The 18,817-nt window shown below is 38.0% G+C and overlaps 2 protein-coding genes across 5 annotated transcripts in view; one reads left to right on the top strand and one right to left on the bottom strand.

Moving 5' to 3' along the window:
* Window positions 1–2,092: 2,092 nt before the first annotated feature.
* Window positions 2,093–6,990, bottom strand: pop7 (POP7 homolog, ribonuclease P/MRP subunit). 3 transcript variants are annotated; one of them, XM_017710255.2, is made up of 4 exons: window positions 6,864–6,990; window positions 5,798–5,892; window positions 4,753–5,134; window positions 2,093–3,789 (listed from the first exon to the last, which is right to left on the bottom strand). In XM_017710255.2, exon 4 carries the CDS (start codon window positions 3,754–3,756, stop codon window positions 3,301–3,303), a length of 456 nt encoding a protein of 151 aa, XP_017565744.1. In that variant the 5' UTR covers window positions 3,757–3,789; window positions 4,753–5,134; window positions 5,798–5,892; window positions 6,864–6,990; the 3' UTR covers window positions 2,093–3,300. The 3 variants fall into 3 exon arrangements, with proteins under 3 accessions (XP_017565744.1, XP_037390857.1, XP_017565745.1); XM_037534960.1 differs by lacking the exons at window positions 5,798–5,892; window positions 6,864–6,990 and having other exon boundaries at window positions 4,753–5,208; XM_017710256.2 differs by lacking the exons at window positions 4,753–5,134; window positions 5,798–5,892; window positions 6,864–6,990 and adding an exon at window positions 4,608–4,744.
* Window positions 5,873–18,817, top strand: part of gigyf1a (GRB10 interacting GYF protein 1a) — a 29,675-nt gene continuing 16,730 nt past the window's right edge. For both annotated transcript variants that reach the window (XM_017710257.2, XM_037534952.1), the window contains exon 1: window positions 5,873–6,102. The gene's annotated coding sequence lies outside the window, so the exon portion shown is untranslated. The remainder of the gene's footprint in view (window positions 6,103–18,817) is intronic.

Genomic DNA, 18,817 nt, shown 5'->3' with positions numbered 1-18,817 from the left:
AACACAAAACATATGTAAGAGTAAATTACACAGAAGTCTCTACAGCTATGCATACAACCCCTGGCAAAAAGTATGGAATCACCAGTCTGGGATGAGCACTCATTCAGACATTTTATTCTGTAGAACAAACTCAGATCAAAAACATGATGCAATAATAAGGTCATTCCAAAGTGCAACTTGTTGGCTTTCAGAAACACTAAAAGAAATAAAAAAAAAAACATTGTGGAAACAAAGTAAACATTACTTTTATTGAGCAAGCACGGGGAAAAAAATATGGAATCACTCAATTCTGAGGAAAAAAATATGGAATCACTCAAATTGGAGATAGAAAATAAGGACACAACCAGTCAATTTCCTTTCCCTAAATGGACACCTGCCTCATATTAGATCTGCTCGTTAGTCTGCAGTTAAAAACACCTGCAGTCATGACACCTTGGAGGGCTGCTGGACGAAGTGGAGGGTCAAGAACCATGGCTCCAACAAGAGAAATGTCTCTTGAAACAAAAGAGAGGATTGTGAAACTTCTTGAAGAAGGTAACTTTTCACGCATGGTTGCTAAAGATGTGGGATGTTCACAGTCAGCTGTATCCAAGATATGGACCAAATACTAACAGCATGGAATGGTTGTTAAAGCCAAGCGTACTGGTAGACCAAGAAAGACCTCAAAGCGTCAAGACAAAGAACTTAAGGCCATTGTCTTGTAAACCGAACAAGTACAACTAAACAGATGAAGCATAAATGGGAGGAAGCTGGAGCCAATGTATGTGACCGAACCGTAAGAAATCGGCTAAAGGAAATGGGATTTCAATACAGGAAAGCTAAAAGAAAACCATCATTGACACCTAAACAGAAAAGAACAAGACTGCAATGGGCTAAGGAGAGGCAATCATGGACTGTGGATGACTGGATGAAAGTTATCTTCAGTGATGAGTCAAGAATCTGCATTGGACAAGGTGATGATGCTGGAACTTTTGTTTGGTGCCGTTCCAGTGAGATTTATGAAGAGGACTGCCTGAAGAAAACAACCAAATTTCCACAGTCCTTGATGATATGGGGCTGCATGTCAAGCAAAGGCACTGGGGAGATGACTGTGGTTAATTCTTCTATCAATGCACAAGTTTACATTGACATTTTGGACAGTTTTCTCATCCCTTCAATTGAACAGATGTTTGGAGATGATGAAATAATTTTCCAAGATGACAATGCATCGTGCCATAGGGCAAAAACAGTGAAGGCATTCCTTGGAGAACGACAAATTCAGTCGATGTCATGGCCTGCAAATAGTCCAGATCTCAACCCAATTGAAAACCTGTGGTGGAAATTGAAAAAAATGGTCCACAAGAAGGCTCCGACCTGCAAAGCTGATCTGGCAACTGCTATCAAAGAGAGTTGGCACCAAATTGATGAAGAATACTGTTTGTCACTCAAGTCCATGCCTCAGAGACTGCAAGCTGTTATAAAAGCCAAAGGTGGTGCAACTAAATACTAGTGATGTATTTTAAATGTTCTTTTGTTTCTGTTTTTCATGATTCCATATTTTTTTCCTCAGAATTGAGTGATTCCATATTTTTTTTTTCCCCGTGCTTGCTCAATAAAAGTAACATTTACTTTGTTTCCACAATGTTTTTTTTTTATTTTTATTTCTTTTAGTGTTTCTGAAAGCCAACAAGTTGCACTTTGGAATGACATTATTGCATCATGTTTTTGATCTGAGTTGAATAAAATGTCTGAGTGCTCATCCCAGACTGGTGATTCCATACTTTTTGCCAGGGGTTGTAATACAATTTTTTTCAGTAGTGTGTCCACTTTTTAGGGTGACCGGTCCATTGTTCTGAGAAGCTCAGTATGTCTTCATCTTTTCATCAGTCGGCTTGGTGTGTTACTCTACATTGAATTCTTCCCAATCAAGCATTTTCCAGATGGTATTGCATTATGTATTACATTTGTTTGTACTTAATTAGCATTTGTGATGCCTCCAATCAAAAACAAATCACCTCATCCAAATGATCCCCAAACTTGCACTAATCCTCCACTGTGCTTGCTGGATGGTTGTAGACATGGTTTGGTGGCATAACATGCTGCCTTATATTTATTAAAAAGAACTAAAAATAACTTTCCACCTCAGATTTCCAGTTGTAGTGATTTTTTTTTTTTTTTTTTTCTTCCTTGTATTGTTTCCTGACAGCTACACATTTTTTCAGAATCATGGTCCATCCTATCACAGTGGAAGAATGGACAGAAAAACCTGTGAAAAATCTGAAGCAAAAGTGATTTTATCCTGTCTCTCAAAGATGAAACATTTAATTACTGTTTATCCATTCTTGACAGTTTTGGTGGTCTACCAGGTCTTGCAGTTGTATTTTTTGTATCTTTCTATATTCGTTTGGACTCCTGGCCAATAAGACTTTGTGTAATGCCATTCTGTAACCAGGTTGGTAATTAATTCATTTTTTACTTTTTCTAATTTTACATCACTGAAATGCACTGAAGTGTTGTGTATCACTCAAACTTTATAGACTTTAAGCTTTATAAAGCCTGTAAATGATTGTGGCCTCAACTGATCAAGCCTGAAAGTCCAGAAAAGCCTTTATGTGATGACATTACTATGTAAATGACTTAAGAGGCTGCATAAAATGCAAGTTAGATGTTATACTGCCCTCAAGTGGGCACAAAGAGACATCCAGCTTCAACAAGAGCAACCTATTGTTGTCCTGAGTACAAATTACAGGAGGGCATTTGGTAGTGATTTATTTACACAAATAAGCAAAAGAAAAGAGGCTTCCATACATGAATTAGATTATGTTCCTCAAAAAGAAAATAAGATATTAAATGAATAAAAATACAGCATGCACAGGCACAGCAAATAATACTTTGTACTCCAAAACAGCACATCAATACAACATTCTTTCATTTTTGTCTCAAACTGTATCAGAACTACAGAAACCTACACATTTAGAACGGCACTAGTCACACAGACATCACTGCTTATCTCCCAAATGCACTGATCTTCCTTACTTCCTCCCATCCAATTTCATATAAACACCTCCTAGCATCTTCCACTTGGGAAAATCCATGTAATATGGGTCCAGAATTGGCATTTTGCATACAGCAGTGTTTTTTTATTCCAAGCTATTTGCTTCACAATTCTTATGCTCTTATGTAATCTTCAGGAGATCTGTTACAACCAACAGCAGAAGTCATCTTATCCCCATATCATGGATTCACCACTTAGAAAAAAGCGAGGAGGGTCTTTATACATATGCATTGGTATCAGGCCTTTATGTAACTGATTCCAAGTCTTTAAGCACTGGGGTAAAACACTTTGATATGGATAGCGGAGTTGTTCCTTGTTCGTGTCAGCGGCTCCCCAGCTTCATCTGGATCGTCTGGCTCCAGATCATCTATTAGCTCTACGGTGGAGGTGTTAGCAGCCAGCTGCAAAGCCCCCTGACTGAAAGCCTGCAGCTGCAGGGCAATATTAATGGCCCGATTAATGGCAAGTCCCAGACCGTGGATGCAGATTTCCCTGTGACCAGCACCACCATCTAGCAGTTTCTGACACCTGGCCAGCTGGGCTTTGAAATCGGTCTTCATGTTGATGTAGACATCATTACGCCTTTTGGGCAACTTCCTGGGCAAGCGCTTTCGGAGGGTGTACTCCATTGGGTCCATCTCAATGGTAGTGCCCTCGGATGCAGAAAAGCCCAAAGGTTTCTGAGGCACAGAAGCTGAGACCTGGCTTCGCGGATCTGCCATCTCAGGGCTCAAGAGAAAGGTTGGAGAATCAGTCTGGGAACAGAAACAGACAGCAATTAATATTAAAACAATAATTAAATGATGACTACAGTTTAATGTAATTGACCTTCTTAATGAACATTCCAGTCAGCGTACCCCCGCGCAACACAGTGTTAATGATCCAATATGATGGCTAATATGATTTATTCACTAAAAATTTGACTTCTGTCCATCTCAAACTGTGTAAAGTTTTTACTGTTTACCATTTTCAGTTAGATATACTGATAAATAGATAGACAGATAAAATATAAATAATGCAGTACAAAAAAATACACAAATGACACGCTGTACTTACATGTACACACACACTGCAAAGACAGCGCAAACAAGACGAATGTTAACTCCAGACGACAGACACTAAGGCAGCGCATAAATAACAATAAGGCATCCAGTTTCTTCAATACTATCTTATTTATTTAGTTAGAATACATGTCACACAAATCAAAAAGGAGCAGCACTTTGGAATTTTTGGGAGAAAAAAAAAATCATAATAATATTGTTAGCAACCTTGTATAATGTATGATACTCATTTTAGTTTCCTGGCAAGTATATAGTTTGAGGGTATATTCCATTTTTTTCTCCCAATTCAGGCCATGAACAAAGTTAACACGTGCCTCTGGAATGTATCCTGTATCCTACAGTTGCATGTAAGCAAGGAGATTTATCTGACCAATACAGGTGACAGCGGGGTCAAGACGTAACAAACCTGGATGGAGGGACATTTTAGCGCCTGATGGGACTTCACTAATACACAGACATACACAGATAAACCAGGCAGGCTTGACATCGACACCTGATCTCACATCACTTACAGCACGTCGGGCTGTCGTGCTCCACCTTCATTAATCTGTAGGTCTTTACGTCGAATCGTTCTGCGACATTTCTGCGCAGCGTGCACTAGTTTGGAATCGTTAATTGAAACAATGGCGTGTTAATATAAGAACAGAAGCAAAATACCTGCTCTTCTTTTAGAGCTCGTCACACCTCCTCGCCGCAGAAGATACCGGAAGTTACCAGTTGTACCGGAACTGATGCCTTGTGTTTACGTTCCGTAGGGCGTCCGTGCTCGAAATTAAGGCTGCAAAACGTGGGCTGAATGTCCACTTCCTGCCAACTGGACGCACAGGACACTATTTGGGTGTGAACGTCGTAATTTCGTGGCCTACGTAGCCCTCTGAGATGCGACTGTCTCCGTTAGGAGTGAGTGGCCCCTGCAGGTCTGTGCAGATGTGTAGGTGGAGTGATGGGGAGGCGGCGCTCAGAGGATCGACTGCGGCGCGTTTACTGCCCGCGCATATGACTTACAGATCAGCTGAGCTGTGGTCCCGTAGATAAGGGTCTATGGATTCAGACATAAATGTTTTATTGATCTTTATCGCCGTGTTTGGCATTGAAGTATTGGACATTTTACACAAATAAATAACGAAGAGCATCCTTTAAATTAATAGAAGCAAACAAAAAAAAATCATTGTTAGTTTTTTGGAATTTCCTAGCAAGTTGCAATTTAACACTATAATTAATATGTTAATCTAAAATTTATTTAATGAAAGCAGACCTGCTATGAGTAATAATAATAATAATAATAATAATCCAATGTTGCTGCACCCTCTTTTACATAAATAAAATCTTACCGAGTAATTAATCAGTTAAAGCAAACGTGCCATCAATCATCTTTTATTTTAGCTATTTATTTTAATTAATTGTTTAATCATTTAATTACGAATTGAATTCAAGTTGAATCCACGAAAGCAAACGTATTTCCAATAATTATCGTGGTTGTAATTTTGTTCAGTGAATCTGTCGATGCCAGATTTGTACATTTATGTAAATGTACTGTATTGTATTCTATTCAGTAGTAATAAGTAAACATGATACCAGTAATCATCTCCGTTTTTAACACGTCTCAATAAATGTGACTTATGTGTGTCAAACTGGATCAGTGAATACAGGCCAGTGAGACCGCCTGTAGGGAGGGCCGTTGGACGCTGGGGGCGCTGCAGACCTGCTTTCAGACGCACTTTATATTTCACACCAGTCAGTCAGGCAGTCAGTCGCCTCAGGGTCACGTGGTCTCCGCCGAGCAGAACGGCCATCTTCCTAAAACACAAACAACAAGAGTAGCGAGCAGACGAGCTAGCAGCGCACCGTCGGAGAGAGAAAAACACTTTATGTACATATTTCACGCGGTTTGATGAGGATTATAACGCGATTCCTGAGGACGAGCACGTCGACAGTCAGCGACTGCACGGTTACATGCGCAGAGTACGAGACGACTGAAAACACGCATCTCCAGCTCCAGAAATAAAGGTGAGAGAGAGGGAGAGCAAGAGAGAGAGAGAGCCCCTCCTCTCCTCCTCCTCTTAATGTTTTTGGCTGGCTGAAATGGGAGAGCTAGGTTAGCTTAGCTGTATTCGTTGCACATTTTAAGAGCACTTTTACCGGCGCCTTTGCAGTAAAACTCAAACGAGCATCGGGGGGGTCAGCGTTGCGTTCGCTCGGGGTGAAAATGGAGACCGCCGCGGTGGTGGTGCTGCTTTTCTGCGTGAAGGGGGGAGGCAGGCAGGCAGGCAGGCAGGGTGGGGGTTGTATTTTGTAGAGGAGTGAGCTTTGGCAGTAGTGTTTGAAGGCCACGGGGAGGAGAGGAGTTGAGCTGGACGAGGCAGAAGCTGGCCTCTAATTCACATTTTTCACTCCACCTTAAATGGTGCAGCGCTTCCATCCTGTTTAAGGTGGAGCGGAACATTCGAATAACAAGACAGTTTAGCTTCGCGTTGAGTTGAAGGGGTGGCCTCTGAAACAGGGGCCGGGGGAGGGGGAGGGGGAGGGAGAGGGGGGGTGGCAGAGAGAGGAAAGTGTGTGTACACACACTCTTACACATGCGGACACACCGCCCCTTCTCTCTCTCTCTCTCTCACTCTCTCACTCTCTCTCTCTGGTTTGTAGTGCAGCCTGCTAGGCTAGCTGGAGCGCAGTCAGCATGCAGGCCACACTGAAATGACCCTCTTATTTGAGGGTCTAACAGCCTAACAGAAACAATCTAACACCGCCAGTTTCCCGTTGGGTCCTACCAGCGCAGTCCAGTCCAGTCCCGCGAGGCTGCTGTAGCACAACGCGACCCGTTAGCCTTGATAGGCCGCCGTCGTACATTCACGTCAGCGCGCGCTGAGCAGCCGAATAGACGCTCGCGCTGCTGCAGAGACGCGCTGTGGGCTCAGGTCTGGTGTGGAGAGGTGCACGATGGCGTCTGGCCTTTTAAAGGTGTCTGTGCAAACCCAGTGGTGTGTAGTAAAGTTACATTTACTCACATCCTCTAAATCTTTTCATTTAATTTGTCTAGATTTTTTCCAGAACTCCACACATTTTCCCTGTTCTGAGCTATGTTGTTGTTGTTGTTGTTGTTGAGGGAATCCGTCTAGTTTTACCCTAAGGTTTTTGCTAATTCCCTTATTGGTGTTGAACTGTAGTAGATTTGGCGACAGCGTCTGTAAATATGACGTGTGATATCAGTGCTTCAGGAAGTTTTTATGATGCGTGTCACAATAAATTATTTTCTAACATCTGATAAATTGCAAAAATCAAAGTGGTGCAACAAAACTACCGTTACATGAATCACTGCATTCACTGATTCATTCACATTCAGTATTTCTCATACTGCACTGAATACAACTAAAAAGCACGGATGATGATCTTTTTGTAATCAGACATGCAGAAAGCTCTTCTGAGTACTTACTGTATCCGCAGTGTACTCAGAAAAATATGATGATGTCATTTATCACAATAACTGTATGGATGGTCATGTTGCCTAATTGTATGTGCATCTCTGAATTTTTAGCCTCATCATTTTATATTCAAAAGAGAAGAATAGTATCTTGTGGACTCCACTTCTTTTCCTGATACATACTGCATTGCATAAATGTCATTAGCTAAGGCAGCTATGCTGTTAAGTTACGCCGCTGTTCTGTAAGTTCCTCTTTTGTTTGGTTGTAATTTCATCTGCTATTTTTTCTTAAATTGCATTTTGCAAGTGTTTTTTGATTATTACACTGAAGTAACAGGTTCTTTCTCTTGTGTGTAGGAATGCGCCACTAGTGTCAGATTCCAGTTTCTTTACAGGAGATTTTATAAGGCTTGTGTTTTTTTGCTCAAAGCTTTGGCAGTGAATGCTAAATAAACACATTAACACACTTTCCAGTGTTTTTTATTGATCAAAGTAACAGTGTAAACTGGCTTTAATGAAAAAATAAATTTTTAAAGAGTGTAGCTATTTAAAAAAATATGAATCAAAAGAAATGCTACATCAAGAGTAGGAGGTAACTGTCTGTGTAGCACAGTGAGTCATGCCTAGTGGTGTAGATGTAACAAGTGTTCAACTGCAGCACAAGTGCCGTGACCAAACTTTTGCTATTTACGCCATAAACCTGAAACACAGGTTGGCCAAAATAAACATAATTAATTGCATATTTGATTAAAAAAAAATCTGCGGATTCTGCTGGTGTGTTTCTACTAGTATGGGATTCGGCTACTTTACACATCTTTGAGTAAACTTCAGTTTTTTTTTTTTTTGTTTTTTTTTTTTAAATGCTTGGTAATTCACATGTAAAGAATGTGTGGGAGAGAGCATACAGTACTCCAGGAGAGAGTTCATGGCCGCCACCAGAGCAGTGCACTTTCACTGGTGTGGTGAACTTTTATGTAAGTCCTGCATATGTTCTGTTGTCTTTTCACCACAAGGACATATTGAAACCAGGACAGCACAATGTGTATGCAATATATTACACTTAGTAAATTAGTTGAGAGCCTGTTAATGTCTTCCTTCATCAGAACACTCACCAGGAGCAGGAACAAGCTCACAGTAGGGGTGTTTTCACGACAGCAGACGTTTCTGATTTGTTAGCATGTTAATGTGCTTTGTGATGATCCATATTATTGTGATCTTGGAATCCATACTGCCTAACTGTGTAATGCAGGTTATGAAGCTGAGGTAAGGAGACTTTCTTCTCTGTGGCTTATGACTTGGATTACTTTAGCCACTACTTGGGCACATAAATCTCCGTTTCTTTTCATTCTGCTGTTAACAGTAGTTGGCTTTAAAAAATCTAAGCCAACATGTTTATTAGTAGGGCTGGGGATTATGTGTTATTGTGATTAGCTATATCTCAGTTCCTTTTTCTGAGTATGTGATGGGTATCAGAGCTTCTAGAGTGCTGAACAACTGCATGGATCATAAGACAAATTTAGATCAACAATCGCAAACCTGTAGACAACCACTACCACCGGTCTGTAGTACCTGCATATACGGCAGAAGAAGGAACAGGTAGCTGATTGGATATTTTTTTTTTCTTCCACAAAATATTAGTTTTTTTTCCCCCCTTACTGTTTTGTTTTTGTAAATATCGAATTTAAAAATTAGCATTTTTGAAAAGTGCCTTAGGGCTAAAAGAGTTATTTGACATTATCCCTGATGTTGACTATTAAAAAAAAAAATCTGCATTTTCTGTTGTTGATTTTTAATTTACATTTTCAACGCAACTTCCAGCCAAAAGTGAGTAAACTGTGTGAAGTACCTGTGTGAGCAGATATATAACAAAAGAAAACGAACATTTGTTGTTGAACATGAAAAAAGAATTGAAGTTTGGGGGCATGTTTTTTAAATGATGGATAAAGTAGTCGCATTCATATCACAAAAGAAAAAGAACAGTTATGGCTGAATGTGAGAAAGGATGTGAATTTTGGGAGCACATGCTTGAAATAAAAAATAAAGAAGCCACATTCAACAAATTGTCATTGTCTAAAACAAGCATCTCCCATTTTTTTATTTATTAATTTTGCAGTTCATAGTTTTCTATATAATTTGAGCTCAGCAGTTGCCCTTTACGTTGTTTGAAATATTCATGCTAAATAAAAAAGAAATGCTTGAAAAGTTCTTGGAATAAAATCATATTACATTAACTTAAATTCAAAGATAACACATTTTGTCATCTTTTGTAAATTTATCATTGTAGATCACATTTAAAGATGGTTGTTTTACTTTGGGCGGTTACGGTATTTATGTATGTCTGACCAATGGAAAAGAAAACGCGGTCAGTTCTGAAGCAGCAGACCAGTGAGAAATTGTAGTTTTCCTTCCATTGTTCTGTAACTGATTTGCCAGAATGGGCTTTTGTTAACCCTACAGATCACTGAAGTTCATAGTGTCACATACATATGGTTAGTCCTGGAATATTCTGTCACTTAGTTTTTTGAAGCTGCTGCTAAATAATTCTATTCACAGCATTCAGTACAACTCATTTTGTAATCGCTTTTAATGTCAATGAAACCTGTTCACACAGATCTTTGAGTGCTCCACTAGCAACTGGGTGAATTGTGCTGCAAGTTGAGGAGATTTAACACTAATCAACATTTTTCATTGTTGTATAATTTCCTTCTGTTGCCTCCTGTACCTCAAATTTATGGTCTGGCGTAAACAAAGCACCCGTTTTTTTCTATGGTGGTAGCTTTTTTTTCCCTTGTTGAACAGTACAGTTCTTCTCATTTACAGGCCACATGTAAGCCAATTTATTATTCATTTGAGTTAATCCTTTTTTTAATGAGGCACCATATTTTGCTGCCACATTTTATCCATTCCAATATGTTCACAAAAAATTAAACGTTGATATGTCTTATCTTGAAAACATGAAGTATTGTGGTATTTTATGTTGTATTTTTTGCCATGTTGCCCAGAACTAGTTGGTAATTACTCTGTGTCTGAGAGTTGTGCCAGCGACTTGCTTAATTTTTGGGAAATAAAAATGATACTATTTGTTCACTAGACTGGTTTACCAGAACTTGTTCTCAAGCTTAAAAGAGAGCTGGAGAACTCTGCTGTTAATCTTGTCTGGTTTTCAGACTTTCTGATAATGATGCAAGTGCAGTAACAATCAGCTGATATATTGTCCTACCCTGGAAGAACAGTGATGTCAGATTTGTGTGCTAAAAGCTCTGGATTAACTTAGACCTGAAATCTAAATGCACATGACTTCATCAGAAAGCAGAAAAAATATTTTGGTAGTGCTGTTAAACATTTTCCAGCCAAAGAAAGATTTCTGTAGTTAATTAGCTGAAACAGGTGTCACAGATAGTGGTTGAACTTCTCAGGTCTATGGGCTAGGCTTGACCTGTAGGTCTATAGGCCAGGTGTCATTTTGACCACAGTGGTCAGTTACGGTATGTGCAGTGCAGTAACACAGGTTATGACCTTGTCAGTTTAGCTGCCATCTGTCTCGGTCAACATGAAACTGAGCCCTGCATACGAACGAGCATAACTGGAAACAAGCCGTCAGTGAGAGTTTGGTGTATTCAGTCTCATTATGAAAAGGACCTTCTGGCTATCTGGACACTATTTACCTTTTTCCTCCTGTTGCCCACACTGACCTGGTCTCTTAGGCAACACCGTAAGTGTGTTTGAGTAATACAGTTTTCATGCATGTCTGCACAAATGCCCTTTGTTTCAAGATCTCCTGTAAATATTTAATGTATGTAATTGGTGGGGTTGTTTTAGAGTAACTTTAATAGCGCTATATATCAAAATATTGTGTGACTCACTTCAGAGTGAATGTGACTCATTTTATGATTTTGTTATTCTGTCAGATCAGATGGCAGTTTTTTGTTAAGATTTAGTGAATCAAAGTACTTCAAGTTCAAATCTTGCCAATTTTGAACCACTTTCATTTCAGTTTTTGAAATAAGTAAAATATAATTTAACAACATTAAGAAGAAAGGTTATTGCTAAAAACAATAATGAAACAGTTACAGTAGGTCAGCCTTAATGCTTTTCTGAACATTTGAATATTGCAAACTTTCTCCTTGACTGACCTGGCCATGGCTGTCAGCAGTGGTTTCTGATACAGATCAGTCTCTTTTGACCTGTGGACCACAGCAGAACTGCTAGGGGGTCGCCATTATATTTTTTGTTCTATTTTTATTTATTTATTTTATAGTATGTAGACATTTAACCACAAGGTTATTTTAAGTATGATTAATTATTTGCACAAATAGAAGTCGTATTTAGCGCAACCTCATTTATTAGTCTGACAAAATGCCAACTTAGTTATGTTTTCATGCAAGAAGATTCCTTTTTTGTTCGTTTGAAATTAATCTTTTGCACATTAATAGTTGTAAACAGAGTATTTCAAACAGATCCCGAGGCTGGACCGCCTAAACAGCCATTGTATTTCAAACTAAGAAAACGAAGTATAAACTGGCACAAAGCAAAATACAGCAATCAATATCGAGTCATATTGTGCCACAACAGAAACAATAAGGCAGTGTGCCTTCAGACAGAGATCTCCTTTGCTCCTCACAAAATGAGGAAACTGAGAGGGCTTCTTTCCATTCTGGAGAAGTAAAATGAGCATGGAGAGTTTCATCACCTCATTCAGGAACTGTGAACTTTCAGATACAACCCAGATGTCTTAACTCAGTTTGAGCTGCTTTTGGAAATGCTTACAGCATCTTTGAGAAAGCAGAGGACAAAAAAGTAATTTTACTGGCAAAATTTCATGAATATATAAGCGTGTCAATAAAGTGTTGCATTTTCTCCATGCGAAAATTCTCGATTGGTGTGCAGTAGGCACTAGGCCTTGTCGATAGGATGATGTTAGCAGACATCGCAGATGATGGTAACACCAGTAACACAACGGCGATGTGTAAAGGGCGATAAGTGCCATTTTAGGAAAAGAACAGAGAGATAATTGGAGAGGACTAATGTACCGTTAAGCAGCTTAAAAGTATGTTGGGAAAGCTCAGGTTCACATTTATAAAGCATGTGATTTTTGGCACCAGTAGTCAATTTCAGAAAAAGAGAGAGGTTTATATGGTATTAACTGCCCGTGTTCCTTCTCTCTGCTACACACTGTAATGTTAGCTTTACTGCACGGATTCTTGTTAATTTATGTGAATGGAATCAAATTAATACAGACATGCTTGGAACTTGGGCTCGTCTGAGAGTGACTCGCTGCAGTAAATAAAATGAGCTAAAACGACAAAATTAGAGTAGAGCTAGTTCTCTTTAAGCTCTAACCTGAGGAGGAAGTTCCTCTGATCACCATCTAGGGCTGGTCTGCAGTATTTTCTGTATTGATTGAGTAGCCCAGTGGTTCGAGAAATTAGCAAAATGCCACTGTAACGACAGAAATCTTTGTCTTTAACGTGGAAATGCATGGGCATTGCTTTGGAAATCACTTGCAGTCTGAAGTTTCTGAAGCAGGGAGTACCATTAGCATGCAGTTTTCCAGAAATCCGTGGCAGAAGAAGCTCATTATTGTATGTGTTTGCAGTGATGTTTATTATAATGACAGATTAAGTAGTTCTCAAAACATGTTGGGCTACTCAGTATCATTTAATATGTGCTCTTTCTTGATTTTCAGTAAAACAGGTAATATTTTTAAAAGCATAGAATTTAAATAGAATAGAAATTTTATAAATCATTCTTTCTGGGTGGGGGACAGAGCGAGCGATATTATAGATAATTGCGATTTAATAAAAAGAAATATTTGTTAACTAAAATAAAATATTGTGCTACTTTTTCAGATATGGCCCAGGCCTACAGAACACGTGTTCAAATTAATTTACTGTTGTCTGAAAATAATGACCTTTAGGCTTTACATGTCTGAGAACAGAAAACAAGTAACTGTCACTCTGTGCTGAAAGTTTAGAGGTCTTGTTTGTTGTTTATTCATTGTTTATTGTAATTTATTTGTTACCTCTTTTATGGTCTGGTTGGTTACATCTAGTGAGCCGCAGAAGCTTTAGTGGTCAGCTGAGTGGGTTAGAAACCACTGATTTGTATATATTACATCAGCCTTGTTTTTGATTTTAAGAATTGACAAAAATGGGCGCTGTGCTATGATACGACCTCGCTCTTTTTAACATTCACACTTGTGGCTGTTCATTCAACACTTTCCATAATATAAATTTCAAGTGATTTTAAGGAGAAGACAATGTAAACTTCATGTCAGACCTCTAAGTTCTGTTAATGCTTATGCTTAAATGTCAGTCAACAGTATTAAAATGAGCATGTTTTCTGCCATGGTTGTATATCTTACCTGTATTCAGTGTATCCATAATATCCAATGTCCCCCCAAGATATGTTACACTTAGAGGTGAATGTTCACACATTTGTGTTTTTACAAAAATAATAGGTCTAGTTGACATGCTACATGAAATGCAGACCTACAGGCAGCTCTGTCTACAGTTTTCAGTAAAGCTGTTTATTTGACACAACACGTGTGTCTACTATGCGACATGCTTCTACAGTAGCTTCGCTGACTCGGACCAGGGTGTGCACTAAAAAGTAAAATCAGGATGTGATGTACATGGATAGGTCAATGTGTAGGTCTCTCTACAGCTAATTTTACATAAATAATTTATGTAACTTGTTAATGTTTACACCTGGCAATTTTATTGTCAAACAGAGTAAAGTAGGCATATACTGACTGTGGTACAGCAAATGTTTTAAAACTTTTATGGCTCCTTTTTGCTAGCCTACATGTGTCCGCCCACACTGGGGGAAGTGGCTGTGATTGTGTGTTTAAAAGCAGGCTAAGATTGCACACTGTGTGCCTGGAAGGAATATGCTAAGGTGGAATGTTCAAAGTGAACGACTTTATGTCCGGCCACCGCAGTATCAGCAAGAGTTCACTGTGTGAGTAGTCGTTTCTTCACTGCCAGCTTGAGTCATTGTTCAATAGTGCAGGAGTGTACACTCTGCTTATGTCACGTATCGGTGAGTATGAGAACGAGTAAATGATCTTGAAGCGGTCCCCGCATTGGTACTGATGCGTCCCTGGGTATAACCATTTTATTTCTATCTAAAATGACCAGTGGACCAGCACGTGTCTTTTGTTTCCCCAATCACAAGTGGGATCGTGTTAACGGGGTCCAAAATGTCTCTTTCACTTTTTGATTGGTTTACTTAAACTAGGTTTAAAGTAGTCAAGGATACATATGACCACAAATGATTTGTAATGAGAACACAAAAGTGTCTCAATATGAGCCAACGTTGTTTATAACAATTTTGTGTAATGGCAAATGTCAAAAATCCATTTTCTAAATTTAAATTGATAATGTAATGTTGACAGAACGCAAAAGGCAGGGAAGGGTACCCAGGACACTCTGCGTCATGCATGTAACAAGCACAACTGGATGAGCCAGAAATCCAATCAGCATCCTCTGCATTAAAAGCTGGTTAGGTTAGGAGTCGACAACCTACATGTTAAGAAGAGCCATAATGTCCTTTCAACAAAAATCAAACCACCTTGGGAGCCTCAACATTTAATGTCCAGTGTGTCTCGGTGTGTGCTGATGTCCCAGTATAGGCTAAAAAATATAAACAAAAACACAGACTTACTTTGCTCTGCGTTAAACTTTAGGTATATATGCTTTCCCCCCAGCTCCGGCAACTTTTCATCAGAAGTAGTTTCTTGTAAATTATCTCAACGTTTGACTGTTTTACGAGGATGAATTCAGCTTCTAATTCGCCAGCTTCTTGTTCGAATTTTCACCTTAAATGGTGCTAAGGCACCAGAATGTGAAAGTGGCACCATTTAAGGTGGAATGGGAAAATTAGAAAGGAAAGTTGACTTCACCTTTGCTAATTTTTAGTGTTTGACAGTTTCTCTTTACAGATTTAATGTACCAGGAAACCACCTGCGGTGCTTACAAATGCAAAGTCCATTCATCTCCAAATGTCTGTCTTGAGTCTTTCTTTGCCTTTTCATTGGCTACTAGCTAGGCCAGACTGCCTGAATTGTTATGTGACCTGCAGTCTGCACGCCAACCTTTAGAGTTACAGGGTGGGGAATTAGCACGGTTTAAGACCATTTGTTGTTAAAGCCATGTTAGAACGATCAGCCGATCTTTATTTTACTGCCAGCTGTAATCTGCTGTGTGGACGTCTATCGTCACAGAATCTTATTTCACCACAGCGGTGCATTTTATCGCAGATGAGTGGCAGACTGCGTCTCGTGCTCCAAACAAGAGCAGTGAATTGAGTCTTCTAGTTGACTTGCCTCATTGCTTCTGTTTGATTTATTAATAAAAGATATTGAAAGTAAATTCCTTATGGATCATTATAAATACTTTGCTGTGAAAGTACAATGTCCTCACACAAAAAAGAAACCCCATATAGTAAAAAAGATGCATCAAGATAATCGATAATTGTTTTATAATTGCATCACAGCCCTCTGAATCATAAACGAATCAAATTGTGAGGTGCCTAGAGATTACCACCCCTATTGAATGCTTTGGATGTCAAAACACACTAAATGCATTACACATCAAGCTGCTTTGAATGACTTTGTTGTAAGTTTTGTGTAATGAAGTAATTTTGAAAAAGAAACAGTGGAATTACTAATTCAGGTCTTGTTGAATCAGAATCTTTTTAATTCTTAAATAATTCATTCAGTTAAAAAGGCAGTCTTATACTCCTATATTTCATTTGCAAGCATGACCACAATATATAAAAAGGTCTTTGAATGTTTTCATTTAAAAACGATTACACATAGTTAACTATAAGATGACATTCTGTAGGTATTCCATTTTGTTTGTTATCCAGTTCGATGGAAAATGTATAAATACAGTCAGGTTTGGCTTAATTATTCACATTCTAGTCAGACCTGGGTGATGGGGCCATGTAATTGGATATTGGTTGTGATTGACAAGTAGGCAGATAAAAGGTGAAATGTTGGGGAATTTATTTATATATATATAATATATAGTGTGTGTGTGTGTGTGTTGACATTCCACTTTCTTAGAGCCATCTTTATACATTTCGAATGCACTCACTTTTTTTCTCCTTTGTTCTGTTTCCTTCACCTTGCTCTTCAGAACTCAATACGTTGCCAGTATGTGCACATTCAGGCTAAAACATATGGTCACATCAGAGTCTCAGTATATGTACTGCCCAAACTGCCATTGCAGAAAAGCTATTATTATTATTATTATTATTATTATTATTATTATTATTATTATTATTATTATTTTTATTTATTTATTTATTTATTACACTATTTCATGTATAAAAGCAAAGAAATTAGTTTTTTAAATGAAGAAATAAATGCTATTTTAGTCGGTTGTCAAATGACAGTCCTCAATACCAACATATTTTGAAATAGAGTTTTAAAAAGTGTGTACTTTCTAAGCTGAATAATGGTGATTGTCAGGAATTAGCTTGGCTAGCTTGCAGTGCTGCACAGAGAAATCTGGGCTTATATTTACAAAGCATCTCAACTGAGACGTGCTGATCAAGCTGCTTTGTGACACCAGTTGTAAAAAGCGCTATACAAATGAATTTGATTTGATATGATTGAGATCAGTCTGATCTGACAGGAATCAGCACTCCAGTGCAAGAACAGTGTACAGTTGGTCTCCATTAATACTGGTTAGAATAATGTATGACACCATTATTCAGAAGTGTTTAGTGGATGAGACTTAACCTATTTTCTGTCTGTCCTGTATTTACACATTCTTGCCAAGAATTCTGTTCCTATAACTCAAACTCCCTCAGTAGTAGAAAAAACACTCTATACCAGACTGTGTTGCTTGGATATCTCTGTTGCCATGATGTTGACAGATGCAATATCTCAGCCCTTGGGACATTTTTTTTCCATGACTTTGTGATTGGCCCACTATTTTGTGTATGAGTCTGGCTATAACTCTAAAAAGAACCAGTTTGCTTAAATTTACGGTTTTATTTGAAGTTATATTTTATTTGATATTTTATTTTATTCAAAGTTTATTTGAAGTTATATATTATATTAGTGCAGTAACTAGTGAAAAAGCTTTTTTTTTTTTTTTTTTTTTTTTTTTGGTCAAAATGCATACATTTCAGGTTTTCTTGAAGAAAGCTAAAATCAAAATATTCCCAGTCAAGCCTAATCAGTAACACAAGTGTGGTTTGTAATGAACTGTGGCTCGCTTTAGCTTCATCCTTTCGTTTTTTGGTGACATACAAATGCCTTTACTAAATGTGGAGTGCCAAAAAACTACTCACTTTAAATTTGACCCCCAACAGTGGAAGCCAGGGTCTTACACCATGCTGTTACTATTGTTTGGATGAATTTATGGTTTGATACGGTTAGTCTGATGTTTGGAGGAAAATTGCACATTAATAGAAAATGGTAGGCTACGTTTTATTGAAAGCCTAGGAGATGTACACAGTTTGTGTATTTAGACCTTGTTCATTTTATTAATTAATTTATTCATTTTCCTTTTGTAACTGTACATTGTGGTATGGGTGAAAAAAAAAAATCTTATGTTGCATTCTTCTTCCTGTCTATAAAGGTATGCCATGCATTTCTTTGTATTTGCCATAATTATTCCAGTAAATATGTACAGGTAAATGGCTAATATTTAAGAAACATAACAGGTAATAGAGGAGTAGAGTATTTGGTTGTTATTGTGATTTAGATTTTTTTATTTTCATAATGTGCAGTATGCTTTTGTGATCATATTGTAGTATCTTCAGGACTAAAATAACACCAAATGAATGTTTCCTTAGCGAGAGATCATAATTAGTTCTGTTTTGAATTTAGTGCAGTACAAAATGTAAAATAAATAAAAATCAGTCACTGCATCATCGTGTTTTTGATGACTTTTTAAATTAGTACAGTTTGTGCACTGCGTCTGTGCTTTATGATATTTATTGATTATCTTTAAAATTTTGCCAGATAACCCACCTGTAACAGATAAAATATAGTTTTATTAATGGAACAAAGATATAAAGTCGACGGTGATCAAAGTATATGGGTAGTTGAACTATCCGAGCAAAACTAAGAAGCCTCTCTTGCACATACATAAACAACAAAGTAGTTGATTGAGATCTTATTTTGTGTTTGTTTTTTGTTGTAATTGGTTTTATTTATTTGATTTTTAAATTTTTTTTGTACAGACCAGGTTTTGTTTACTGGTTTGTAGTAAGTTGTTAGGAGCTGAATGAAGTTTATTGGAACATTCTGTTGTTCTCACTAATTTCCTGTTCTTTTTT

This window comes from Pygocentrus nattereri, chromosome 2 (assembly GCF_015220715.1).
Source record: "Pygocentrus nattereri isolate fPygNat1 chromosome 2, fPygNat1.pri, whole genome shotgun sequence".
Lineage (NCBI taxonomy): Eukaryota > Metazoa > Chordata > Actinopteri > Characiformes > Serrasalmidae > Pygocentrus > Pygocentrus nattereri.
This window is presented reverse-complemented; position numbering and strand designations above follow the sequence as displayed.